Consider the following 21,089-nt stretch of genomic DNA (forward strand, 5'->3'; position numbering starts at 1 on the left):
TGCAACTAAAGAAAAGCCCACGCAGCAATGAGAACAGCCAAATAAATAAAATTATTTTCTTAAAAATGCTATGGAAAAATATGAGAATGTTACCAAGGAGCTATTTATTCCTTCAGTCCCCACTCCAACCCTCAAAATGATGGACAAACCCCAGTGATTTGTCCTTCCAAAGCTTCAAGGAACAGATACTTTCAACACTATGGAAACCATTCTTGGCCATCAAGAAAGAAGGAACGTTTTGGGGTGAAGTCAGCATAATACTGATATGACAACCTGACCAAGAGAACACTTATGAGAAAGAAAATATAGTCCAATCTCATTGATAGGCATTGATGCAAATGCTCTTATATTTAAAAATCAAAGATAAATTTGGGGAAGTATTTTAAAAGAATGATACAATATGATCAAGTTTGATTCATTCTAAGAATCTCAGGAATCTAGGAATCACAGGGTGATTCATATGGGAAATATGTTTGTATTATTAATCACTTTAAAATTCTATTGAGAGATAGAAATATGAGTAAATGGAAAGGTATATCTCTTTCAACCCCATGGACAGAGGGACCTGGTGGGCTACAGTCCATGGGGTCGCAAAGGGTCGGACATGACTGAGTGTCTGATCACACACACACACACACACATACACACACACAACTCTTTCAATACCGTGAATGTGTGTGTGTGCCATGTGCCCTTCTGTTCCTTCTTTCAGTCCCATCTTGGTTCTGACCTAGAGCCGATCACAGAGTCAGGAGGCTGGGGGCACATCAAGCCGAGCTCTGGCTCCATCTTATCCTGTTAATCCTGTTTAGATGCCAGTCCTTGTTCTGTTCTCGCCTTCGGTAAGTATCTATGCATCTCCTTCTCAGCAGTTAGAGGGACCCTCGTTTCCTTTAACAAGAAGAACAGTTGTGCTATAGATCAGGCTGGGGCCTAATTTTTTAAAATGATTCTTTCAATTTCATTTTTTAATTGACGTATAGTTGATTTACGACGTTGTGCCAATCTCTGCTGTATAGCAAAGTGACTCAGTTATACACATATAGAATTTATATATATATATATTCTTTTCCCCCTATGGTTTATCACAGGTTATTGAATATAGTTCCCTGTGCTATACTGTAGAATATACTTGCTGTTTATCCATCCTACAAAAAAATAGTTTACATATGCTGAACCCACACTCCCAGTCCTTCCCTCCCGAACCACCCTCCCCTTGGCAACCACAAGCCTATTCTCTGTATCTGTGAGTCTGTTTCTGTTTTGTAGATATGTTTATTTGTCCCATATTTTAGATTCCACACATACATGATTCTTGTTGTTGTTCATTTGGTAAGTCGTGTCCAACTCTTTATGACCCCACGAACTGCAGCCCGCCAGGCTTCCATGTCCTTCACTATCTTCCTGAGTTTGCCCAAATTCATGTCCATTGAGTTGGTGATGCCATCCAACCATCTCATCCTCTATCACCCCCTTCTCCTCCTGCCTTCAATCTTTCCCAGCATCAGTGTCTTTTCCAATGAGTCGGCTCTTCGCATCAGGTGGCCAGAGTACTGGAGCCTCAGCATCAGTCCTTCCAATAAATATTCAGGGTTGATTTCCTTTATATATGAAATCATATGGTGTTTGTCTTTGTCCTTCTGGACACAGCTCTCATCACTTGCCGCAATTCCTCCTCTCAAAGAGTGGCACCCTTTTCTCCTAATATGTAAAATGCAGAAGTAGGTGCTGATAGTGGGAAGTGAATCAGAGACAAGTGCAAAGGAGATTCAAGCAGCTTCACTTAAACCTTAAGGGCATCCAGGGTGCCCACTTTTGACCTTGGCTTTGCATCCTTGAAGGGTGTTGAGCGTGTGTTACCACCAAGGATGGGAGGCTGGACCACGTGGCTGCTCCTGCCTCTGCTCCTTCCAGTCGTCCCAGGTGAGTGGGGTGGGGCTTCAGACACTGGGGTGACTGAGGTTGGGCGGCAGATCATGAGGTTCCGTCCTGGCTTGCAGATAGGCAACTTTTTACTGTGACCCTGTCTCTGTGTCTATGCAGAGAGAGAGAGAAAGTCTGCACCTCCAGGGAATTCTCTCTAGCAGGCTCTTGAGAAAAGCCACATTGGAACTTTTGACTGTGAACACAGTATCAACTTCCTTGATCATTCAGAGGAGTGTTAGCACCTGCCCAGGACACCACGCAGCCTCATTCCTCTGGCCGTCTCCCCGCTGAGGCAGAGTTAGCAACCATGTCCATTGCTTGAAGTTATATCCACTAGAAAAAAAAGTTCCCCTCTTCCATGCTTGGTTTATGGTGGGTTTCTCAACCTTGACATTGTGGACACTTGAGGCCAGATCATTCTTTGTTGTAGGGACCTTCCTGTGTTAAGCAGCATTCCCGGCTTCCACCTGCCAGATGCCAATTGCACCTCCTCCCCCAGTGATAATCAAAAATGTCTCCAGACCCAGCCTAATGTCCTCTGGGAGCAGGGGAAGGGAGTGATGGCAAAACACTTCCGTGAGAACAGCTGCTTTCAGGTCGCCCCTACATTTATCCAAGTGCTGAAGCCATTCACTTACAGGAGGTTCAGCATACCACGCAGAACCATCTGATCCAGCCGCGTGCCTTTCTTCTTCGGTCCACTGACGCCCCAGATCACAGGATCTGGTCTACTCATGAATGCGACCAGCTGGTGCCTCCAGGACCTGCCTGGTCCCCATCTGATACAGAGGATTTCCTCTTGACTCTTGATCTGCAGTGTTCTCAGGTCAGGAGATGCATTGGCAAGCAACACAATCTGTAATGTCTCATACACACTGTAGCACATTGTGCCAGGAGAGTGTGGCTTCATGTGCCACTGAAGGACGGACAAGAGTCCCAGCTGGCTCCCGGGCGGAGGGGCCTTGACAGGGATGCTGGGCAGAGACTAGTGTAAAATGAGCAAGGACGCAGGGGCCTGACCGCGTTGTTGCAATAGTGCTGGAGTACCTAGACTGTTGTGTGAGCTATGAGAATATCTCACCCGGTGAATATCAAGGTGAGATGATGTGCTTAGTTGCTCAGTCGTGTCCGACTCTCTGAGACCCCATGGACTGTAGCCCACCAGGCTCCTCTGTCCGTGGGATTTCCCAGGCACAAATACTGGAGTGGGTTGCCATGCCCTCCTCCAGGGGATCTCTCCAACCCAGGAATCCAACCCAGGTCTCCCACATTGCAGGTGGATTCTTTACCATCTGAGCCACCAAGGAAGCCCAAGAATACTGGAGTGGGTAGCCTATCCCTTCTCCAAGGGATCTTCCTGACCCAGGAATCGAAGCAGGGTCTCCTGCATTGCATAAGGATTCCTCACCAGCTGAGCCACCCAGGAAGGGTGAGATAACGCTAGAGGAAAATAGCAGAGGAACTTCCCTGCTGGTCCAGTGGTTGGGACTCTGCACTTCCATTGCAAAGGCATGGGTTTGATCCCTGGTCGGGGAAGTAAGATCCCACATACCATATACCACAAGGCATGGCCAAAAATTTAAAAAAAGAACGTAGTAGAGAAGATGCATGCAAATAGGCCCCAGATTTTGAATTTCACAAGCAGAGCCTCAGGGAACTAGACAGCTACATGCTGCTCTTTGAGGGAAGATGAGCTTTTGAGGTTTCTTATGAGGTTAACTATGAAAAAAATTTCTTCATCACGGAAGAAAGACAACACTAAATATTAAAAAAGAGTAAACCTGAAAATTATTTACAGGCCATAAAAATACACCTGAAAGTGGTTTACAGACAATAAAACTTGAGATGGGAAGGAGGAAGTCCTTTTAAAAAAAACACCTGATCTGATATAGACAACATAAAACTATAGGAAGACTCACTGTATATTTTGAAATTATTTATTTATTTATTTTGCTGTGTCAGGCCTTAGAGGCTTTCCGGGTGGCTCAGTGGTAATGAATCTCCCTGCAATGCAGGAACTGCAGGTTCGATCCCTAGGTCAGGAAGATCCTCTGGAGGAGGATATGGCAACCCACTCCAGTATTCTTCTCTGAGAAATCCCATGAACAGACGAGCCTGGCGGGCACAGTCCATGGGGTCTCAAAGAGTCAGACACAACTGAGCTCTCACACGTCACCACCACATCAGGTCTTAGTTGTAGCACAAAGGATCTTCACTGAGTCAAAATCTTTCACCGCAGCCCATGGACTCTCTCGTACATCTCTCCAGATGTCCATGGTCCTCACTCCCTCCCAGGCTCTAACACTGACGCCACTTTTCATTATGCACGGGGTGTTTTTCTTGTAATAAAGAAACATTTCTCTGTACCCTAAATCTTTCAAAAGTGAGAAAATGAAAGAAAGAACAAGAAGAACATATATTATAAGAAAATGCTGTTTCATTCTATAATACCTGCCTTACTGCAAGGCGATAGTATTCAAGACATTGTGGACTGGCATAAGCACAAACAAATGGATCAATGGGACAGAATGGAACATCAATAAAGAACTCACATATTTGATTTTTGACAAAGCAACCGAAGCAATTCAATAGGAAGAAATGGGATCTGGGTAATAAGAATTCCAGAACATGGGGAGACCGATCGGCATCACTGTTTTGGTCCATTTCAAAGGTGTTCCTACCAAACTGCTTTACTATAGATCCAGTAGACACAGTTAGAACCATTAGAAACAGTTTCTCCAGAGCTGGGTGATGGGATGTTTCCCCTGGGCCTCCTGAGGTCGTCAGTACAGAGTCATCTTCTGTGGAAATAGGTCCTCTGCTCTTTCTTCCCCATCAGACCAGAGTAACACAGGGATGGCTGCAAACAGACGTGGCTGGAAATGGAAAGACTTAGTGGCTACAGATAGGGGAAGATGGGGGAACTACAGGAAGCTGCTGTTGCTCTGGGTCAACGTTTTTGCTTCTTTAATCTGTAGTTGTGCTTTTACGGGATTTTCCTTTTCTATTGGCTTTGACCCAGTAGAATTTTGAAGGACAAAAGGTCCATCTTGTGGAAGGTGTATTCCTTCCTTGACTGTTACTCAGCTCAGGAGACCCTTGGGTCTGGTTGAACTATTCACAATGCGGGAGGCTGTGGCCCTGCCCCCAGGGCGGGAGGTGACAGGTACATGAATTTGTATTTCCAGGCTCATCTGCCCTCTGGGGTCCCAGAACCAGGAGCAGTCTGGAGCAGGGCTCACTGACTGTGCGGTGTCGATACGACCCTGGGTGGGAGCCCTACGTGAAGTGGTGGTGCCGGGGGGCTGACTGGGGCAGCTGCCAGTTCGTCGTTAAAACCACTGGATCAGAGAGTGAGGTGAAGAAGGACTACGTGTCCATCAAGGACAACCGGAAAGACCGCTCGTTCACTGTGACCATGGAGAAGCTCAGGCTAGACGATTCAGACGCTTACTGGTGTGGGATTGAGAGAATTGGAGCTGACCTGGGGGACAAGGTAGACGTGACCATTGACCCAGGTAAGAGTGTGTGGACGTGTGGACGTGTCTCTTCAGGGCCTGCTCTGTCCAGGGACCCAACTGTCCCTCAGAGTGAAGGTCACAGGGGTGCGGGAGTCCTGAGGTCTCACGGAGCCCCCGCTGACCACCTGGGCTGGGAGGGGCAGGGCTTCCCCTTGACGCTCTCCTGGCTCCAGGGCCTCCTCCGGGACGGGATCAGGCTTTCCCGGCACATTGTTTTCCTGTGCACAGTCAGTGCCTGGATCTGTTCCCAAGGGGATGAAGGTGGTGGTCCCAGTGTCAGCCGGTGGGTCCCTCCTCTGTGGGACCTGGAGACCCCGATTCCTGCCAGTGCTTTCCTGGGACCCATGCTGCCCTGGGGGTGTTCCTGCTCTTTCCAGAGTTTAAGTCTGAGACTTTAGAGCTGCCATGCCCACCCCCTGTTCCATATCCCATCTCGGGGGGAACGACCCAGCACAGTAAGAGTGCTATGGTTTATTCTTGAATCTGGAAAGGCCTCCACACTCAAAGCGCGTTAAAATCTACCAAGTACAATCTACCAGGTCTGACAATCATATGATATTCTCTTTACTTCATTAATACAATGCATCACATTTACTGATATCTAATGTTCAAACAATTGTGCCTGCTTGGCATAAGCACAAATAGGTGATGAGGCATGAATTTTCATACATATTTCTGGATTCGGTTTACAGATGCTTTGTTTTAGACTTTTGCATTTACACTCATGAATGACAACTGCCTGTCATATTTCTTCCTTTCACTGACTTGTCAGGTTGGCATCAAAGTTATGCCAGTCTTATGGAATGGATTAGGACTTGCATCTTCTTTTCCTTTGTTCCAGAATTTTTTTAATATAGAAGATAGACATTATTTCTTCCTTCAATGTTTAGTGAAAATTGACATTGAACTTTAATAAGTATCTAGCACTTTATTCGGGGGAGATTTTTAATAATGGAGTTGATTTATTTCAATAGTAGTAAGATTATTCAGCTTTACTATTTCTTTCGGTGCTAATTTTAGTATATTATTTTTTAAAGATTGTTATTCCTTCTAAAGTTTCAGATTTATTGGCATAAATTTGTTTAGTATCATTTTATTATCGCAGCCCCATATCATCTTATCCTTTTATTAGCTTTTTATCATGTGCAGGATGTATAGTGATGTCTCCCTTTTCATTATTGATTATTCAGACCCCCGTCAAAGATATTGTAAATATCTTTCAAGGGCTTTTTTTTTAAAAGCAATCATTGACTTTGTTGATCTTCTCTATTTTATCTGATTTTCTACTTCATTAACTTTTTCTCTTTTTTTCCAGTATTTTCTCCCTCCTACTTTTTCCTGAGCTAGTGACCACTGACTGTCACCATGGCCCAGGGTGGGAGAACCGTGTGAAGTGGTGGTGTGGAGACGCTGATCAGAAGCACTGTATCCTCCTAATTCAAACCACGGCGTCCAAGCAGGAGGAGACGGCGAACCGCGTGCTTCAATCAGAACAAACGCGTGTTCACCACGACCACAGCTGATGAGAAGATCATCTTTTGAGAAAAACATTTGTTTTTCTGACTTTCTACCTAGGCATTGTATAGGAAGATAACCCTTCTCATTCAGATAAAGATCTGAGTTTAAGATTCCCACCAGAAGTTCCTGCTTTACTGCTCCCAGGGCACCTTTAAAAATAACCACTTAGGGACTTCCCTGGTGGCCCAGGGAAGACCCTGCACTCCCATGGCGGGGGGTCCAGGTTTGATCCCTGGTCAGGGAACTAGATCCCACATGGTGCAACTAAAGATCCTGCCTGCTGCAACTAAGACCCAGAGCAGCCAAATACATTCTGAAAAATAACCACTTCGAGTTAAGGCTGCAGAAAATCAGCGGCCTCTGCCCTAACCACCTATTAAGTAACAGGTGCTTGCTACCCTGCTCTCTGTCTCCTGCTCTCTCGTGACCTGGGACTGAGGACTGCCCTTTCCTTGGCTCATTGCCACCCCACCTCACCTCCTCAACCCTTCTTTTGAGATCTGTAAGTAATAAATCTTTTGACTCTACTTCCCTCGTCTGGGTGTACTGGCACTGTGCCTTCAATTAAAGGCTTCCCTGGTGGCTCAGCAGTTAAGAATCCTCCTGCAATGCAAAGGGATGCAGGTTCAATCCATGGGTATCGAAGATCCCCTGGAGAAGGAAATGGCAGCCCACTCCAGTATTCTTGCCTGGGAAAGCCCAAGGAGAGAGGAGCCCGGTGGGCTACAGTCCACGGGGTCGCAGAAAGTCGGACACGACTGAGCGACTAAACAACTTCAGCCAAAAGGACCTCCCGGGTTTCACTCCCAAAGTGAGACATTTGGATGCCGACAGTCAGCTACCTGCTGACCCAGTGTGAGTTGCTTGTACCTTCGCATTCAAAGGGTTATCACCTGCATATTCCTTTTTTTATTTTGGGGTTTTCAAACTCTTTTTTTAATTAAATTTTTTATTGAGGTATAGTTGATTTACAATGTTGTGTTAATTTCAGCTGTGTAGCAAAGTGATTCAGTTGTACATAATATATCTTTTCTCAGAATCTTTTCCCTTATAGGTTATTAGTAATACAAAATACTGAGTTGCGTTCCCTGTGCTATAAGTAGGTCCTTGTTGGTTATCTGTTCTACGTATAGTAGTGTGTATATGTTAATCGAAAACTCCTAATTTATCCCTCCCCCTCCTTTCCCCGTTGGTAACTATGAGCTTGTTTTTTTAGTCTCTTCATCTGTTTCTGTTTTTTATATGTTCATTTGTATCATTTTTTAGATTTCACATATAAGTGATATCATATGATATTTGTCTTTCTCTGGCTTACTTCACTTAGTATCATCATCTCTAGGTCCAACCATGTTGCTGCAAAGGGCATTGTTTCATTCTATAATCTGCATAGTTTTCATTCAACACATTAGCTCCAGCTTCTCAATCCATCTGGAGGAGCTCAGGGAAAACAATGCAGACACTTACCCATGTGGGGCTGAGAGAATCAAAGTGGACCCTGGGGGTCTGAGTTAAAGTGACCGCTGACCCAGATAAGGACTCTTCCTTCCTGCATCATGTTGCTGGGGGACTGAGGTTTCAGGATCCCCTTCATTCTTATGCAAACTATAAAAATGAATCCTCAAACCCTTCCCTGAGGCCATGGGTACGGGTGTGAGTGAGGGAAGGAGAGGGTGTGTGCGATCAGAAGAAGATGACTGTCTTAGCCTCTCAGAGCAGGACATGCTCAGCTCAGGTAGAAGAATTTGAAAAAGACCGTGTCCCCATTTTGATCATTGATGGCACCCACTCTGCCTTCCTTGGAACTAGACAAGCCTGACAGTCCTACTGCAATGGAACCTCCAATTTTTACTATAAGTATTTTCCCAATATTTCACAGGATATGCTTATATTTTCAAAGTATTTGTTGTTTAGCCAAACTTCAGTTATAACTGAGTGTCCTGTGGAGCTTTCTCCAAGATTTTTTTTTAATGTAGACCACTTTAAAGTTTTATTGGTTTGAAATATTGCGTCTGTTTTTTATATTTCTTGCTTTTTTGGCCACAAGGTGTGTGTGATCTTAGCTTCCCAATCAGGGATCGAACCCACATCCCCTACATTGGAAGTTGGACTCTTAGCCATTAGGGAAGCCAGGGAAGCCCCAAGGGTCCAGCAATTTTATTTGCTAAACGTGATAACTCTATCCTCTGGGGTAGTCAAGCTGGGGCCCCCACACATGGTCCCTCTGATGTTTCCTTGTGTCAGCAGAGTCTTTGGGAAGTCTGGGGTGGGCCTCCCCAACCTCATTTTGTCTTTAAATACAGTCAATTTCCCACCGGACCTTTAGCTATGTGAAGGCAAAATCTTCAGCTGGATGGCAGGACAGGAGGCTGAAACACTGGTCTCTCTCCTACATGCCCCTCACCTCTCAGGGGGTAAGGTCTCAAGGTTTGGCCTCTAGCTTTAGAAGAAAACAGTTGACCTTTCCTAAACTAGCTCCCTAAGGCCCTGCCTCTTTCTTCCACAATGAACCAACAGGAAGAGCTTAATTCATATCCCAGGACTCTTAGTCTAGGGATCTTCCTGAGAATAAAAAGTCTTATCCAAGCCCCACCCTCCCCAGCCCACCCTAGCTCACAGCCACTGATCTGTTCTAACTCCAGGGTCTCACTGATGGATTACTCCACCGTCCCCAAAATGCATGGAGGATCTCCTTGCAGACCCCAAGTGAGAGTCACAGCCAAACTGAATACATTCAAGAGAGGGAAGAAAATGTGGAGATATTAACGGGGCGGGGACTTATGGTAACAAGGAGAGGCTGTGAGGTCGTTCTCATCTTCAGGTGTGGTGAGGGATGGTGCTGGTACTAGAATCTCAATTCACACAAACATAAAGTACATCAGGGCAGGGATGCCAGAGTCTTCTGACCACTTTTTAAGAAAAGATTTTCTTTATTTCTTTGGCAGCATCACCCCCCAGATTCTTCCTTAAGTCATGCAGAATCTTTCGTTGCACTGCACGGTCTTGGTTCCTCAACCAGGGATCGAACCCACAGCCCCTGCACTGCAAGGCAGATTCTTAACCACTGGACCACGAGCAAAGCCCCTCTGTCCACTTACAGTTTCATGTCTGCACATGCAGTTAGTGCATTCTCAGTGTTTAGCACAGTTTTTCTATTTTCATGGGGCTTAGAATTTCCCAAGTGGCTCAGTGGTCCACCTGCAAATGCAGGAGATGCAGGAGACACAGGATCAACACCTGAATGGGAAGATCCCCTGGAGGAGGAAATGGCAACCCACTCCAGTATTCTTGTCTAGAGAATTCCATGGACAGAGGAGCCTAGTGGGCTACAGTCCAGGGGGTCACAAAGAGTCAGAAACAATCGAGCACACACTCAGAGAATCTCAAACCCACAATTGGCTGAAGCCCTGCGCCACATACAAGGCAGAAACAAGTGCATTACGTTGTGTGCGACACAGACTTGAGGTCACTGATGTCCTCCAAGGAACTGGGCCCAGAAGAACGCATCTGCTCTTCCATTCCTTCCTGTAGTGTCTCCTCTGTTGGAGGCCTCAGGACGAAGAAGGCCAGACGCTGTGCAGGGAAGGGGGAAACTAGAGCCAGGCCCGAGCATCACAGCAGCAGGTTTCCAGGGACTAGGGGACTGATTCTTGAAGCGAGGGGGCCACACTGCCTCGAGAACCACAGTCGCCGCTGACCACCGTCATTGCCTGAGAAAAATGCCTTTCTCTTCTGTTTGAGGGTCTTTCTCTCTGGACAACACTGAAGACCCGTGGGGGCTATCGGTTTTCCTGGGGCTTCCCCGCAGAGCTCCTCAGAGGCCTGTTGACCCAGAGGATGGCAGCAAGCATGCCCAGGAGCAGGGGCACCTTCAGGAAGACCAGGAGCAGGAAGTGGACGCTGCCCAGCAGGGGCCTGTGGGGGACGCGGGGACAGGAAGTGAGTTCCCTCCCAGGCCCACTCCTCCCAGCTCTCCCAGTGCCTGGGTTCCAATAACCTACACGAGGGCCAGCCTTGACGCCAGGGTGACAACGGCCTTCACCCCCAGACTCTCCTTTATGTCTCACTGTTCTTACCCTTGCTGCTCTCCTGGGCAGGAAAGGACTAGTGTCCTCATCAGGAGGACAAGAGCCAAGAACATAGACACACACAAAGGGGAAACCACGTGATGCCACAGCGAGGAAGACGGCCGTCTACACAGCTAAGGAGAGAGACCTTGGAAGAAAGGAATTCTGCTGACACCTTGATCGAAGACTCTGGCCTCCGGAGTTGTGAAAAATTAATGTTGTGTAAGCTGCCTGTGTTGCTTTGTTATGGCAGCCAAGCTAATGCAAGAATCATCCCTTATTCACTCTTCACAGAAATTTGTCAAATAAAGTCATCAATCAATCACTTAACTCTGTTTGGTACGTTAATTATGTAATATAAGTACCTGGAAGGCAGACAGCCGGATATTTGAATAATCCTCATATCCCCTTGTATTCCTAAAACAGGGATGGGCAGGCTTCCCTGGTGGTCCAGTGATAAAGAATCCACCTGCCAATGCAGGGGTCATGCGTTGGATCCCTGGTCTGGGAAGATCCCACATGCTGCAGAGCAACCAAGCCCATGTGCTACATCTTCTGAAGCCCATGCACCGCACAGCCCATGCTCCATAACAAGGGAAGCCACTGCGATGAGAAGTCCACAGACCACAACTAGAGAGAGCCTGCGTACACCGATGAAGACCCAGAGGAGGCAAAAATAAATAAATTAATTAACTGGGAAAACAGGAATAGGCAGGGGTGGGTGCTCAATGCTTAACTGTTGGATAAATGAGTGAAACGGTCATCTCGTGTGCATCAAAGGCCCTACCTGATACTCACGGGTGCCTTTGATCCATTCAGTGAAGCTATTCCTTAGTGATCACTGATTCACAGCAGTTCGGTAGAAAGAAACTTTCCAAACACAGAGCAAAAGTGACGGGGAAGGCAAGTGCTCCTGGGGGGAAAAGGCGGCGGGATGGCCCACAGATACTCTGTGTGAACGCCCAGCAATAGGAAACGGGGCACATCTAGAAGCAGAGAGGGCCAGAGAGAGAGAAGGAGGAAGTGAAAGGGACCTCACAGCGTACAGAAAGCCCCTTTGGCTGCAAGGGCTGGGCACGGCAAAAGGGGCGTGGGTGAGACTGTTTGTTCCTCTGTAAATGTGGGACGTGCCTCTCTGTCCGTTCCTTCTCATGAGGGGTGGAGGCAGGGGCAAAGAATTAATAGAATAATGACAGAAAAGCCTCTGAGAGCCGCCAGGAGACCTGAGTGTCACTGCTGTTGCCATAGCAGAAGGTGGGGAAAACAGGACTCACTCAGGCCCTCCCTGCTCTCCCAGAATCGGCACCAAGAGCCCCGCTGTGGCCCACACACACCAGCCGTGCCATCCACACTGGCTGCCGTCCCGACCGAGTCCCAGACTCAGCGTCTCCGTCTCTGAGCTCCGCAGGAGATGCTCCCTGTCTGTGTCCTCGAGCCCCACACGGTGCAGGCCGTGAAGAAGTTCACCTCGTAAAAATGGGACGGATGAATGTTGGAAGCACCACGCCTGCAGAAGGCACTGAGCCCAGGCCGAAGGCTCCGGAGGCTCCAAGGACACTTGTGGCCCAGGAGCAAGTGGGAAGAGAGCCCAGAGTCCTTGCCCTCTCGACAGAGCTGGATGACCTACTGTCAGAGCGGGAGTTGGTCACAGTAGGGGACCAAAGGGCCACAACTAGTAAAAGCCCGTGCACAGCCATGAAGACCGAGCATATCCAAAAAACTGATATAAATAATTGATTTTCTTTTTTAAAAAGGGATGGGCAGGAGTGGGTACTCACTGCTTATCTGTTGGATAAATGAGTGAATCAGACATCTCATGCAGATCAAAAGACCTAACTGGTACTTACAGGTGCCCTTGATTCTCTTCTGGGGCAAGTGATGCCGTGAACATGTTGGCATTGGAGGTGGCAGGGGTGGAGATCAACAATGTAGGTGCTGTAAGACATACAGACCAGGTTACACACCACTCTGCCTGCTCACCCACCCGCCACCCTGAACATGGCTGTGAGTCTGTCAGATGGGGTTTTAGGGAGCATGGGCCTCCCTGCCCTGAGGAGTCTGGAGCAGGACCAAGGGAGGGGCCGACAACCCGGACTGCTCATATCTCCCTGGCCTCCAGGAGACTCAGAGCCTCAAAGGTAGTGGGGCTGGCACAGGTCCCGGGAGGTTAGAAGGGCCCTGGGTCGCTTCAGGACAAGGGCAGCTGGAGGTCAGCTGAATTCAAATGCTCCAGCTGCTTATGACGGGGCCTCAGCCAGGGCCTCCCCCATTTATTTACTACGAGGATAGGAGTAGATTGGAGTCTACCAGGCAGCTGACATAGCCAAGATCTGGGACTTCAAAGGTCAGGACCAGCCCTGAGCAAAATCCCGAGGTTCAGGAAGAGCCTGTACTTGTTGGAAGTTAATAAGCTCCCACGATGGGGATGGTCCGTCTCAGGAATGTTTTCAGGATTGAAGCAGATGACCTGATCTGCTTTGCAAGTATAATGAGCCTCACAGGTTCCAGGTGTATGCATAGGGGAGCAATTGACTGTGTGCCCACCCCTCTTTGCCAGAGGTTCCCAGTGAGCTGGTATTGCCTGGTCCATGGGTCAGGAGAAGCAGAGCTCAACAGACAAAATCTGTCAAACCAGGGTGCCTCAGCTAATACGCCCAGGAGTGTTTGCCTTCTAGATGGATTTGGGAAGAGTGTCATTCAACGCAAATGTATAAATGGCTCCTGATGGGGTTTCATGCATCAGAAATGCAGCCTTCTGACTGTGGAGTCCTAGACCCCGAAATTAAGCACAGCATCTCCCACTGGGCTGGGTCTTTCCCCTGAAATAGGATATGGAACACCGGGTGGGAACGGCAGGTCTGAAGACCCAACACTGAATTCCAGAAAGAGCAGGAACACCCCCAGGGCAGCAGGGGTCCCAGGAAAGCACTGGCAGGAATCAGGGCCTCCAGGTCCCACAGAAGAGGGTTCCTCTGGCCCACAGACTGAAACTGGGACCACCACCTTCATCTCCTTGGGAACAGACTCAGGCACTGACTGTGCACAGGAAAACAATGTGCCGGGAAAGCCTGATCCCGTCCCGGAGGAGGCCCTGGAGCCAGGAGAGCGTCGAGGGGAAGCCCTGCCCCCCCCAGCCCAGGTGGTCAGCGGGGGCTCCGTGAGACCTCAGGACTCCCCCACCCCTGTGACCTTCACTCTGAGGGGCAGTTGGGTCCCTGGACAGAGCAGGCCCTGAAGAGACACGTCCACACGTCCACACACTCTTACCTGGGTCAATGGTCACGTCTACCTGGTTCGCCAGGTCAGCTCCAGTTCTCTCAATCCCACACCAGTAAGTGTCTGAATCGTCTAGCCTGAGCTTCTCCATGGTCACGGTGAACGAGAGGTCCTTCCGGTTGTCCTTGATGGACGCGCGGCCCTTCTTCACCTCCTTCTCTGATCCAGTGGTTTTAACAACGAACCGGCAGCTGCCCCAGTCAGCCCCCCGGCACCACCACTTCACGTAGGTCTCATACCCAGGGTCGTATCGACACCGCACAGTCAGTGAGCCCTGCTCCTGACCTCTCACTGCTCTGGGGCCCAAGATGGCAGATGAGCCTGGAAATACAAATCCATGTACCTGTCACCTCCCGCCCTGGGGGCAGGGCCACAGCCTCCCGCATTGTGAATAGTTCAACCAGACCCAAGGGTCTCCTGAGCTGAGTAACAGTCAAGGAAGGAATACACTTTCCATAAGATGGACCTTTTGCCCTTCAAAATTCTAGTCAAAGCCACCAAGAAAATCCCATAAAGCACAACTGCAGATCTCGAAGAAATACAAATATTGACACAGAGCAAGAGTAACTTCCTGTAATTAACCCCACTTCCCCTGTCTGGGGCCAGTAAGTCTTTCCATTTCCAGCAGGTCCATTTGCAGCCATCTCTGTGTTATTCTGCTCTGATGGGGAGGAAAGACCAGAGGACCCATTTCCACAGAAGATGACTCTGCCCTGACAACCTCAGGAGGTCCAGCTGAAACACCCCCTTAACATGTCTGTGGGGAGGCTGTTTCTACGGGTTATTATGTAGTAAACCAGTAAACTGTGGTAAACTGGGTATGGTGTAGTAAATGTACTGGCAGGGGCCTCTTTGAAGCTGACCAAAGCAGTGGTTGCTACTGGGGCTCCACGTGCTATGGACTCCATACAGGACACATCCCATTATGTTCACTGAATTGTAAATTCCACTCCCAAATTCCTGGGAGAAGTGCTTTTGTAGGATAAGAGCAAGGACGGGTTAGGTATGAAACAGAGCAACAGCTATGTATGTCTTCAGGTGTCTTGTAAAGTTTTTATTAGATCTAATGGAAATGATTCAATCAGGAGATCAATACTGAGTAAACTGATATAACCATTTCTCTCTTCTCTGCAACCATCTGCTCTGGGACAGAACTCACTTGCTCATTATTCTCAGTCTAAGCCTGTCTAGTCAAGGCTATGGTTTTTCCACTCATGTATGGATGTGAGAGTTGGACTATAAAGAAAGCTGAGCACCGAAGAATTGATGCTTTTGAACTGTGGTGTTGGAGAAGACTCTTGAGAGTCCCTTGGACTGCAAGGAGATCCAACCAGTCCATCCTAAATGAAGTTAGTCCTGAATATTCATTGGAACAACTGATGTTGAAGCTGAAACTCCAATACTTTGGCCAACTGATGTGAAGAACTGACTCATTGGAAAAGACCCTGATGCTGGGAAAGATTGAAGGTGCGAGGAGAATGGGATGATAGAGGATGAGATGGTTGGATGGCATCACCGACTCAACGGACCGGAGTTTGAGTAAACTCCAGAAGTTGGTGATGGACAGGGAGGCCCGGTGGGCTGCAGTCCATGGAGTTGCAAAGAGTCGGACACGACTGAGCGACTGAGCTGAAATGAATTGAAATTGTGTAATCCACTCAGAGCACTGGAAATAACTTAAATCAGACCTCCATTAAACATTATTTAAATTTACTTAAGTCAACACAAACCCGGAGCTCCCCCCTGGCTCAGGGGTAAAGAATAGCCTGCAATGCAGATGCTGCAGGAGATAGGAGTTCTGTCCCTGGGTCGGGAAGATCCCCTGGAGGAGGGCTTGGCAACCCACTCCAGTATTCTTGCCTGGAGAATCCAATGGACAGAGGAGGCTGGCAGACTATAATCCATGGAGTCACAAAGAGTCGGACACGACTGAAGCAACTTAGCATGCATGCATGCAAGTGCAAACCCATTCACAGAAACTCTGACCACTTCTTTACAGTCAATAAACATTGAGCGTGATTGTTCAGCATGAGTTTGAGATGCAGCTAGAAGCATGTGGAACCCGATCTAACAACTTCAAACAACACGTTTTTTTAAAGCACGTAGAGAACATTTACAAAAATGGACCGTTAAAGAGACCTGCCGCAAAATAGGTCACTGAAATTTTCCAGGGACTGAAGTCATTGAGAATGTTCTCTGGATATAATTCAACTAAGCCAGAAATTTTAACAAAACAGAAGTGAAACATTTCCGCATGCTCAGAAAACGTCTAAAGAGCAAAATAAAGTGAAAGTGTTATCGCTCAGTCGAGTCTGACTTTTTGCCACCCCATGGTCTGTCCATGGAATTCTCTAGGCAAAAATACTGGAGTGTGTTGCCATTCCCTTCTCCAGGGGATCTCCCCAACCCAGTGGTTGAATCAGGATATCCTACTTTGCAGGCAAATTTTTTTACCATCTGAGCTACCAGGGATGCCCAAAACAACAAAATAGTGGGGAAAAAATCACAATAAAAACCTTAAGGACTTCCCCGATGGTCCAATGCAGGGGCACGGGTTCCAACCCGGTGCAGGAAGATTCCCTGTTCCGTGGGTGCGGCGGGCAACTCCGCGCCTGCAGCACAGCCGTGGAGGCTGCACACCCTGGAGCCTGTGCTCTGCGACCAGAGAAGCCACTGCCACGGGAAGCCTGCGCACCACACGCAGAGAAAGACCCTGAGCACCTCCACCACCCAGTGCAGCCAGAAATAGAGCCTTTTAAAAAGCTCTTCAGGAGTGGATTCCTTCATTACTCCCATTTTCATTCATTCATCTGTTTGGGTAAAATGGCCAAGGTTGAAAAACTCTGTCCTAAAAGGGGGGACACTTTGGTTTCATTTTGTGTCCTGTTTCGCAGCACCTAACATAGAACCTGTGAGGTGTTAATAGTAAACGTGATATTTGACTAACAAATAAGTGTCTAGATGAACGAATGGACCCTGCTGCGTTCCCTGCCATGTTGCCCCAGGACAGACTCTCAGGATCTCCTGCCTCAGTCACTGCAGTGTCTGAAGCCCCGCCCCACTCACCTGGGATGACGACAAGTAGGAACAGAGCCGGGAGCAGACACATGGTCCTGCCTCCCATCCTCAGAGCTCACGAGCTCTCGGTCCCTTCAAGGACCCGAAGCCAAGGTCAGAAGTGGACACGCCTGATGTCCCTCAAGCCTCGAGAGAATTTCCTGAATCTCCTTTGCTCTTGTCTCTGGTTCACTTCCCACTGTCAGCACCTACTTCTGCATTTTACATATTAGGAGAAAGGGGTGTCTCTCGTTCAGAGGATGAATTGTAGCACTTGATGAGAGCTGTGTCCAGACCTCTGTGCCTCTGAGGAGAACAAGAGGTCTGGGTCCGGGTGGGTGTGCCCACGAGGAGCCGAGACATCGCTGCTGGGGGAAGAGGGCAGAGCTGGTGGTGGGTGAGGAGAGAGGACCCCAGAGCAGGGGTCGGAGGCAGGAATGGACTCAACTGGGTCTGCACTTGGGGGAGAAGGCAGAGCTCGGGGCTCAGGCCCAGCCTCGCTGCAGAAACAGCCCCACCCTCCCCTCCCTGCAGGCAGCACCCCCATCCTGCATCTCAGACTACCTTCCTGCCCTGAGCCTGACCCCTGCCCCTCCCTGGGGTCGGCTCCCTTTGAGGTCCTGAGTCACTGCAGAGTAGAGGCCGCCCTGGAGGAGGATCAGAAAGGAGAAGCCCCTCTTCCTTTCACTCGTTTTGCCCGGAGGCTTCCTCTCCCATGTCTGCACGTGCCCCCCGGCTCCTGGCTGCTGGTCAGCGCCCTGCACAGGCACTGCTTTTTCTCTGTCTCCTGGGTGACCCGCTCCCCTGCCCTCGGGTCCCCCCGTGTCCCCTGCTCCCTGTGCCCCTCCTCTCTGGACTGATTCTTTGTCTCTCCTATTCTCTGTCATATTTTAGTAGGAGAGTATCTCTGAGCCTCTGACCCCTTCTTCCTTGCTCTTTCCTGGTCAGTTCTGTTTATTTCACGTAATGTGTGGTTTTGTGGCTTCCGTGCTGCTAAGAGCTACCCAGCGGTGAACAGGGCCCAGCTCCCCAGGCTTGGCAAGTGTGCTGAATGTCCCCATGCTGTGTGTGTGTGTGTGTGTGTGTGTGTCTGTGCGCGCACGCGCGCGTCCCAGGTCGAAAGACTCCTCCTCGGTCAGCATGAGATTCCACCTCCGGGATCTGTGCCTTGAGATCCACTCCCAGGCACACCCTATGGTCGTGACAAAAGGAGCTCATTTTCTCATCCGCAGCAGGGGAGCCACTGTCTTCTAACGGGTGTTCGGGCCTCTTCTGCCCACCCTGACGGTTCAGGGCACCTGGGCAAGCGGTGAGGAGCTCAAGTGCACTGGTCTCAGGGCCTCAGTTTCCCTCCAGGAAGCGTGTGTCCTGAATCACTGGTTGTGGCTGAGGATTTAACCCTGGCTGAAATTCCACTTCTCTTAAAAGTAGGTCTCGGCCATTTCTCCAAAGAAGACATCCCAATGGTCTACACAGGCACATGAGAAGATGCTCAGCATCACTAATTAGTAGAGAAATGCAAATAAAAACTCAGTGAGATATCACCTCAGTTCAGTTCAGTTCAGTCGCTCAGTCGTGTCCGACTCTTTACGACCCCGTGAATTGCAGCACGCCAGGCATCTCTGTCCATCACCAACTCCCGGAGTCTACCCAAACCCATGTCCATCGAGTTGGTGATGCCATCCAACCATCTCATCCTCTGTCATCCCCTTCTCCTCCCGCCCCCAATCCTACCCAGCATTAGGGTCTTTTCCAATGAGTCAACCCTTCGCATGAGGTGGCCAAAGTATTGGAGTTTCAGCTTCAACATCAGACCTTCCAATGAACAGCCAGGATTGATCTCTTTTAGGATGGATTGATTAGATCTCCTTGCAGTCCAAGGGACTCTCAAGAGTCTTCTCCAACACCACAGTTCAAAAGCATCAATTCTGCGGCGCTCAGCTTTCTTCACCGTCCAACTCTCACATCCATACATGACCACTGGAAAAACCATAGCCTTGACTAGACAGATTTTTGTTGGCCAACTAATGTCTCTGCTTTTCAATATGCTATCTAGGTTGGCCATAACCTTCCTTCCAAGGAGTAAGCGTCTTTTAATTTCATGGCTGCAGTCACCATCAGCAGTGATTCTGGAGCCCAAAAAAATAAAGTCTGACACTGTTTCCCTATCTATTTCCCATGAAGTGACGGGACCAGATGCCATGATCTTGGTTTTCTGAACGTTGAGCTTTAAGCCAACTTTTTCACTCTCCTCCTTCACCTTCATCAAGAGGCTCTTTAGTTCTTCTTCACTCTCTGCCATAAGGGTGGTGTCATCCGCATATCTGAGGTTATTGATATTTCTTCCGGCAATCTTGATTCCAGCTTGTGTTTCTTCCAGCCCGGCATTTCTCATGATGTACTCTGCATATAAGTTAAATAAGCAGGGTGACAATATACAGCCTTGACGTACTCCTTTTCCTATTTGGAACCAGTCTGTTGTTCCATGTCCAGTTCTAACTGTTGCTTCCTGACCTGCATACAGGTTTCTCAAGAGACAGGTCAGATGGTCTGGTATTCCCATCTCTTTCAGAATTTTCCACAGTTTATTGTGATCCACACAGTCAAAGGCTTTGGCATAGTCAATAAAGCAGAAATAGATGTTTTTCTGGAACTCTCTTGCTTTTTCGATGATCCAGCGGATATTGGCAATTTGATCTCTGGTTCCTCTGCCTTTTCTAAAACCAGCTTGAACATCTGGAAGTTCACGGTTCACGTATTGCTGAAGCCTGGCTTGGAGAATTTTGAGCATTGCTTTACTAGCATGTGAGATGAGTGCAATTGTGTGGTAGTTTGAGCATTCTTTGGCATTGCCTTTCTTTGGGACTGGAACGAAAACTGACCTTTTCCAGTCCTGTGGCCACTGCTGAGTTTTCCAAATTTGCTGGCATATCGAGTGTAGCACTTTCACAGCATCACCTTTGAGGATTTGAAATAGCTCAACTGGAATTCCATCACCTCCACTAGCTTTGTTCGTAGTGATGCTTTCTAAGGCCCACTTGACTTCACATTCCAGGATGTCTGGCTCTAGGTGAGTGATCACACCATCGTGATTATCTGGGTCATGAAGATCCTTTTTGTACAGTTCTTCTGTGTATTCTTGCCACCTCTTCTTAATATCTTCTGCTTCTGTTAGGTCCATACCATTTCTGTCCTTTATCGAGCTCATCTTTGCATGAAATGTTCCTTTGGTATCTCTAATTTTCTTGAAGAGATCTCTAGTCTTTCCCAATCTGTTGTTTTCCTCTATTTCTTTGCACTGATCGCTGAGGAAGGCTTTCTTATCTCTCCTTGCTATTCTTTGGAACTCTGCATTCAAATGGGAATATTTTTCCTTTTCTCCTTTGCTTTTCTCTTCTCTTCTCTTCCCAGCTATCTGTAAGGCCTCTTCAGACAGCCATTTTGCTTTTTTGCATTTCTTTTCCATGGTGATGGTCTTGATCCCTGTCTCCTGTACAATGTCACGAACCTCTGTTCATAGTTCATCAGGCACTCTATCAGGTCTAGTCCCTTAAATCTATTCCTCACTTCCACTGTATACTCATAAGGGATTTGATCTAGGTCATACCTGAATGGTCTAGTGGTTTTCCCTACTTTCTTCAATTTAAGTCTTAATTTGGCAATAAGCAGTTCATGATCTGAGCCACAGTCTGCTCCTGGTCTTGTTTTCGCTGACTGTATAGAGCTT

The 21,089-nt window shown here is 48.2% G+C and overlaps 2 protein-coding genes across 4 annotated transcripts; one reads left to right on the top strand and one right to left on the bottom strand.

The window, feature by feature from the left end:
• The first annotated feature begins 1,748 nt into the window (after positions 1-1,748).
• Positions 1,749-7,491, top strand: LOC145540828 (CMRF35-like molecule 5). Its single transcript, XM_081576011.1, has 3 exons — positions 1,749-1,923; positions 5,115-5,444; positions 6,763-7,491. The coding sequence occupies exons 1-3, from the start codon at positions 1,869-1,871 to the stop codon at positions 6,792-6,794; spliced, it is 417 nt and encodes a 138-aa protein (XP_081432137.1). The 5' UTR covers positions 1,749-1,868; the 3' UTR covers positions 6,795-7,491.
• A 2,361-nt stretch (positions 7,492-9,852) lies between these two features.
• Positions 9,853-17,512, bottom strand: LOC145540980 (CMRF35-like molecule 5). 3 transcript variants are annotated; one of them, XR_014078679.1, is made up of 5 exons: positions 17,372-17,512; positions 14,297-14,626; positions 12,877-12,964; positions 11,395-11,498; positions 9,873-10,877 (listed from the first exon to the last, which is right to left on the bottom strand). XR_014078679.1 is itself a non-coding variant. In XM_081576140.1 (4 exons), the coding sequence occupies exons 1-4, from the start codon at positions 17,427-17,429 to the stop codon at positions 10,742-10,744; spliced, it is 612 nt and encodes a 203-aa protein (XP_081432266.1). In that variant the 5' UTR covers positions 17,430-17,512; the 3' UTR covers positions 9,853-10,741. The 3 variants fall into 3 exon arrangements, 1 of the variants encoding a protein (XP_081432266.1); XR_014078677.1 differs by having other exon boundaries at positions 11,395-11,670; XM_081576140.1 differs by lacking the exon at positions 11,395-11,498 and having other exon boundaries at positions 9,853-10,877.
• Between the last annotated feature and the right edge of the window lie 3,577 nt (positions 17,513-21,089).

This window comes from Giraffa tippelskirchi, chromosome 3, assembly GCF_054371585.1.
Source record: "Giraffa tippelskirchi isolate mGirTip1 chromosome 3, T2T-mGirTip1v1.2.pri, whole genome shotgun sequence".
In the NCBI taxonomy this organism is placed as follows: Eukaryota; Metazoa; Chordata; class Mammalia; order Artiodactyla; family Giraffidae; genus Giraffa; species Giraffa tippelskirchi.

Excerpts from the sequence above, each read along its gene's own strand:
- LOC145540980 (XM_081576140.1), bottom strand. The coding sequence starts at position 17,429 with ATGGGAGGCAGGACCATGTGTCTGCTCCCGGCTCTGTTCCTACTTGTC. Across the intron at positions 14,627-17,371 it reads CCTACTTGTCGTCATCCCAG|GCTCATCTGCCATCTTGGGC; the intron begins GTGAGTGGGGCG and ends TTGTATTTCCAG. Across the intron at positions 10,878-12,876 it reads GAAGAGAATCAAGGGCACCT|GCCCCTGCTGGGCAGCGTCC; the intron begins GTAAGTACCAGT and ends CGTCCCCCACAG.
- LOC145540828 (XM_081576011.1), top strand. The coding sequence starts at position 1,869 with ATGGGAGGCTGGACCACGTGGCTGCTCCTGCCTCTGCTCCTTCCAGTC. Across the intron at positions 1,924-5,114 it reads GCTCCTTCCAGTCGTCCCAG|GCTCATCTGCCCTCTGGGGT; the intron begins GTGAGTGGGGTG and ends TTGTATTTCCAG. Across the intron at positions 5,445-6,762 it reads AGACGTGACCATTGACCCAG|TATTTTCTCCCTCCTACTTT; the intron begins GTAAGAGTGTGT and ends CTTTTTTTCCAG.